This window comes from Phragmites australis, chromosome 11 (assembly GCF_958298935.1).
Source record: "Phragmites australis chromosome 11, lpPhrAust1.1, whole genome shotgun sequence".
NCBI lineage: Eukaryota > Viridiplantae > Streptophyta > Magnoliopsida > Poales > Poaceae > Phragmites > Phragmites australis.
This window is the reverse complement of record NC_084931.1, coordinates 32,940,444-32,945,945: the sequence shown is the minus strand read 5'-3', so window position 1 is coordinate 32,945,945 and position 5,502 is coordinate 32,940,444. Positions and strand designations below refer to the sequence as shown.

Sequence of the window (5,502 nt, the reverse complement as noted above, 5' to 3'; positions counted from 1 at the left end):
GTTTCAGTCATGTAACTTCTATGCTGTAACTTGTTTTCCTTGTTCTCTCTTGCCCTATGGGCTAAACAGATATGAACTGGATTGTCACTGCCGGCGTTTGATTCGTTTAACTGTTCAGATCACAGAGAGACTCATCCCTGCGGATACTGTATCACTTACGAAAAATGGCATGGATCAAACCAAGACTGCAGACTTCTAGCATCCTTTCTTGTACAAACTTCAATTTGCATTAGTTATTGCACCGAACATGGTTCAAAGATCTCGAAGTTTTAAGGTTGGCATGCAGCACAACTCCCTATGTTACAACACTGCTAAGTCTCAAAAGAAAATTTAAATATGGTACATCAGGCATCCCTGCCAGAGATTGGGAGAAGAGAGGTTGGAATCCGGCACTAGAGTAGATAAATTACAGGTGTTCTTAAAATATACTGGAATCAATGGCTACACTGTAACGCAGGTGTTATGTGAGCAGCATGAGCTTGCAAAATCCCCCAGGCGGGCCACATGCTGGTATCAGCTCCTGTGTGCCAGGGGAAAGAAAGGCAGATCAGCATCAGGTTACAGCAACAACATCAGTCACCGGACTAGAGTCCAGCAGCTGCCGGAGCTGGGGCTCGCTGTGCTCCGTGTGCCGACTGACACCCGTCGTGTTTGTGCTGTCAATCATCGACAAGAAATTCTCCACGGCACGGGGAGAGGAGGCGGCTGTAGCTGCTTTGTCCAGAGACGGTTCTGCAGGGGTCAGTGCTGCCGTGTCCTTCAGTTTCACCTGAGGAATGATGCGCAGTTCCATTAGAGAAAGGTGGATTGAAATGCTGAGCCTGGAACGTAGTATAGAACGTTAAGGTGTGTGACTACGGTATCACCAAGGAGGTCCAGTACCATTAGAGCGGAGTTCTCTAATCTGAGCTTCTCAGAGCTATCTGTTAGCCTGCTGATTTCCGATCTAAGGGATGTGTTCTCTGCTGTAAGTGATTCCACTTGTGTCGACAGCTCCTCTGTTTCAGCCTACACCAGGAGATCACAAATTGGATTTCACGTCCCCAAATTCAGCATATTGCTTCCTTTTTTATTAAAAAAGTGGATATTGGCATATTGCTCATATTGCATCTGTGTTGATCAAAGGGTATATCTGAAGACGCAAGAATCTATTCAGTAAATAAAAATGCAGAAAATGGTCAGTACAACACACCTGCTTTCTCAGCCTTGACCGTCTAGCAGACTCTCTATTTGATTGCTTCCTCTTGTCACGCTTTAGTTCCCTCTCATCCTGTCACGGAGGAATTACCAAAGAGTTAATGCGTGAACACCAAAAGTTCTAATATAGATCGTTGAGGGATTAAGGAAAAAAATTCTTCTCAAATAGTAATAACCTCTCGAAATTCAATTGTTTCACGCAATTTTTTTTTTTTTTATGACCATCAATTTGCTAGCAGTTCTATACAATTCCAGATGGGATATACCTTGATTGATGAGTCAGTTGGTACTCCGGCATGAGCTGGAACCATCACGCCAGGTGATGGAGATATCGTTGCGCCCATTGCCCTCGAATTAGCAACATTTGTAGCAGTGGGCTTAATTACTGGAGCTGGAAAGAAGTGATGTGGCAAAATGGCTGTATTTCCTAGCGTATGGTTAGGAGCTATAACACCTTCCATCTTTGCAGCTGCGGTTGTTTCTGCACCTGCCAATATATTTTAGTTAGCCATTTTCTTGCTAACTCTGATGCTTAGAACAGGACTTGATCACAGTTAATATACTACGCAGCAACTGAAAGATTTTGTGCAACTATTTGTCAAAAAGAAAAAACATCCAAGCAAGACCACCAAAGAAGGCGTAATAGAAGAGTATGAGATGACCAATGTGGCAAGATGACAAATCAAATTAGCTACCACCTCTGGCTCTAATAAGTCTTACACAGCGGGACTGTGGAGAAGTAGCAATAGCATGACCTCTATGAGCACCGAAAGAGTTCTTACCGGGCCCATCATCAGCGCTCCGTTTCCTGGGAGTTTTGCACACCTGAATAGTGCAAAAGTTCAGTGTAATGATGAAGAACATCATGAATGCATCACTTAAAAATATTTCAGGCATATTCAATAAAAAACATAAAACAAAACCTAATGCGCACGGGCACAGAAGACCATACCTTCTGGTCATTTACATCGCTGGAGCCCTCTGCACTGTAATCTTCACTGAATATACCACCAGAAGCACATAACTTCAGTTTACCAAAAGAGTAACGATAAGGGGGGTACTAAAATCCACAAATAGAAGAAAAACACATCAGTACCTGGATGACACTGTTCTTTTACTGTTACCACTGCCGGCAGATACTGCATTCCCATCAATTTCCTTAAGTTTCTTGTTGAAACTTTTATCCTTGCTGTTTGCAGACTTGGCTGGCTCCACACTCGATTGATTTGACATCTTGAAAGCATCATGAGCAGACAAAATTGATCAAATTGACAAATTCAACAGAATGAAAAACTTTAAGAAAAAAATAAAATTAACTTTTGATTCGTGATCAAGCAAAATAAATTGACATGAGAACTTTAGACGTAGTGCGTAAACTAAAAGTTAAAGAACTGAGTAAATTGTCCAAGGGCATTATCGAGTGTGAATCTGAATAAGTTCTAGATGCATAGTATAGATTCTTTGTTTTGATGAGCTGCACCATTCTTTGCTACGGAAAACATTATGCATGTTATGCAGTCAATGATGAACTACAGTAAACCTAAAAGAACATAACAGTAGTCTAATTAACGTCAAGTTTTATTTTCCCTTTAAAACTACATTGGGTGGCTTGGCCACTTGGCCAGCCATGTTTGGCTTTTCCACAAGCACTGTCCGCTCCAACATTTTTTTTACTTGAGACTCAACATGATGGGACTCAATTTTCGCTGTTTTGCTTATTAACAATATCTTATTCCTAAGATTAGTGCAATACCACAGATGGCAATAACAAACATCTTCCTCTCTTTCTTTTCAAATGTTGATGAATAGCATATCATGTGTTTAATTAAAGAAAAAAGTACATGGAAGCACACAATGGTTTAATCTTTACCATGGGCACAAGGGAATGCGGGTATGCTCCACTATGTGGGTAGATTGCAGCATACGGTGTCCCGAAAGGGGGTGGCATTATAGGCTGCAGAGACACACAGGTCCGTTACATTTCAATACAGTATGCGAAACATACTATGCACATGGAGATCAAATTCAAATACCTGAGGACCCCACATGTATTGCGGTGCATGACCTGGAGCTATTGCTGGAGCAAAATATGTTGGCGGCAACACACCAGGGCCATAGTATGCCTGTAAAAATTCGAGCTTACTGCTTAAACTACTGTGTTCCAATGAAGTGGGAGAATGGCAAAGGAACACTGAAACTCAACCTGCATGGTCGACCAATCAGGATATGGATAAGGAGCTGGTTGATCCTGCAAATAAATGTAATCGATGAGACATCAACAGTAACTGGTCCTACACTTGTAATCGATAAAGCCCAGTCAGGAAACACATTATGTTATCATTCCATGTAGGATCTCAAACCAGCAGTAACCATGAGGATGAGCAGGCAAGTATTTACTGTACATGTTATGTTGACATATCAAGGACGCTACATGTAGCTCCGTATAAGGAAAGTAATTTCAGTGATATCATTGCTTCATATTTTAAGACAAGTTCTAATTATACATACGATGGCTTCGGTTTCCGCAGAAATCATGCTAAATGAATCAGGTAATATCTCAGTATTCGGTACTACTGAATCATATTTCGCCAAAAAAAAAAAAGTACTACTAAATCAGATATTGTTACCTTAGGAGGTGAGGCTGTTTTTCTAGTCTTCTGGGTAGCCACAGCTTCATCATGTGCCATGCCTCTTACAAACATCTGCTTGTCTGTCCTGTAAAAGTTCAGATTATTACAACATACAATTTAGCCAACTAAAATAATACTAGATGAGTGTAAAAAGTGAATATCTACTCTCTTTTTCCACCAGAAGCTTATTGGTCCTGTCAACTTATCTGAAATAAGATCTGAACTGAAGCCTTTTTCTACGACCCACTTCTTTTCATACAAAAGGTAAATAGCAACACTGAAAATTTTGGTTTCAGAACTTCACCGGAACTATTGAAAACAATATCTTAATCTTTCTCTTACACCCTCGAGGAACAATAAGCCCCCCCCCCCCCACACACACACCCTCTTTCTTTCTTCTTACTTTATATATGCAGGAATGAAGACTAGCACTTATTCACCCTGGAAATATGCTTGGAATGCATACGAAGCACAAGATGAGCCCGCCTAACCAATTTCAGCCACGCGCAGTCGATTGATTCAACGACTGCACTGTCGCTCAGCTGGTATACACCTACTTTTCCAAGCAGTTTTGGACGCCTCTACTGACTCTCTATGTGGCTAGCGCCTATGGTCATCTTTGATATCCAACGAACAGAGCAAAGCAAACGCAGGGTTGGACTCGGACGCAAGGAGATACAGACGGACTCCGACGAACAAGCAAGTCTCCTTTCGCCGTGACGCGTCAATGCATCATGCACCGAACTCTCAGGGTCTCCCTAACGGACATGTTTAGAACTCGAATTGCCGCTGGATAATCCCCGTGCATGAACTGCTCCATATTAACGAGGACATTAAAGAAATTACTGGATATAATTCGTTGCCTGATGAGATAACGCGAGCATGAATCTGAGCAGGGAAACAGAAGAAATCAACGGGCATTGCGCACGATTGGGACGGGAAGCATCTCACCCGATCAGGTGACGATTCCACCGGGCGGCGAGATTTCACAGAACAGCTGGGGACGCAAGGCCCAGCTGATCCGATTAGGAGAGGTGCGTGGCGAGAACACGAGGGAGACAGAGACGGAGAGGAGGGCGAGGTGGCGCGGACGAGAGGAAAGAGACAGGGGAGCGGGGGAGAGTGGGAAGGTGGAGGAAGGAAGGGGAGGGGCGCCAAAGGCTGGAGCCACGTCACGAGACACGTATCTGTGATAAGGATTGGACCACTGGGGCGTGCCCAGCGGGGCTAACTGCTACAAGCACCTTGGATTGCATCCCACAGATTTGTGTATGGCCTCTTAGATAGCAACTGCTAAGGTTGCATGGCATATGGCTAATGTGTATGTAAAGTAAATACATGTCTAATTTGGATAGATACCGTAAGAAATACATCCATGTTGATATAACTGTAAAACTTTGTTGACAGAGCTTCAGCTTCGATATCTATGTAAGATTTGAGAATTATAGAATAAAATAAAGTGTTTTAAATATCTACTTTTAATTTAAAATAAAAATAAGATGATTAAACCAAAGACCATCAATATATTCACAACTCTATCTCTAATAATTTTTGAAGATAGAGATGATCAGCTTCAAGAAAAAAGTATCAAAGAAATGCATGTGTGAGTGAAAAAAAAACATCATTTTACTATATATATAGTTGTGATAATGAAGTAAAATATCGTTCTAATAGA

At 41.9% G+C, this 5,502-nt stretch overlaps 1 protein-coding gene across 3 annotated transcripts; it reads right to left on the bottom strand.

The window, feature by feature from the left end:
• Window positions 1–204: 204 nt before the first annotated feature.
• LOC133885111 (common plant regulatory factor 1-like) lies at window positions 205–4,993 on the bottom strand. Of its 3 annotated transcripts, none has more exons than XM_062324761.1 (12): window positions 4,779–4,993; window positions 3,825–3,912; window positions 3,401–3,445; window positions 3,231–3,320; window positions 3,068–3,151; window positions 2,294–2,430; window positions 2,150–2,195; window positions 1,980–2,022; window positions 1,464–1,678; window positions 1,193–1,270; window positions 883–1,008; window positions 205–769 (listed from the first exon to the last, which is right to left on the bottom strand). In XM_062324761.1, exons 2-12 carry the CDS (start codon window positions 3,897–3,899, stop codon window positions 554–556), a joined length of 1,155 nt encoding a protein of 384 aa, XP_062180745.1. In that variant the 5' UTR covers window positions 3,900–3,912; window positions 4,779–4,993; the 3' UTR covers window positions 205–553. The 3 variants fall into 3 exon arrangements, with proteins under 3 accessions (XP_062180745.1, XP_062180743.1, XP_062180744.1); XM_062324759.1 differs by having other exon boundaries at window positions 1,464–1,684; window positions 4,779–4,992; XM_062324760.1 differs by having other exon boundaries at window positions 1,464–1,684; window positions 3,825–3,907; window positions 4,779–4,992.
• Between the last annotated feature and the right edge of the window lie 509 nt (window positions 4,994–5,502).

Coding starts and splice junctions, on each gene's coding strand:
- LOC133885111 (XM_062324759.1), bottom strand. CDS start 3,899: ATGTTTGTAAGAGGCATGGCACATGATGAAGCTGTGGCTACCCAGAAG. Junction 3,152..3,230: donor AATACATGTGGGGTCCTCAG/GTATTTGAATTT, acceptor GTGTCTCTGCAG/CCTATAATGCCACCCCCTTT. Junction 2,196..2,293: donor AAAAGAACAGTGTCATCCAG/GTACTGATGTGT, acceptor TGGTATATTCAG/TGAAGATTACAGTGCAGAGG.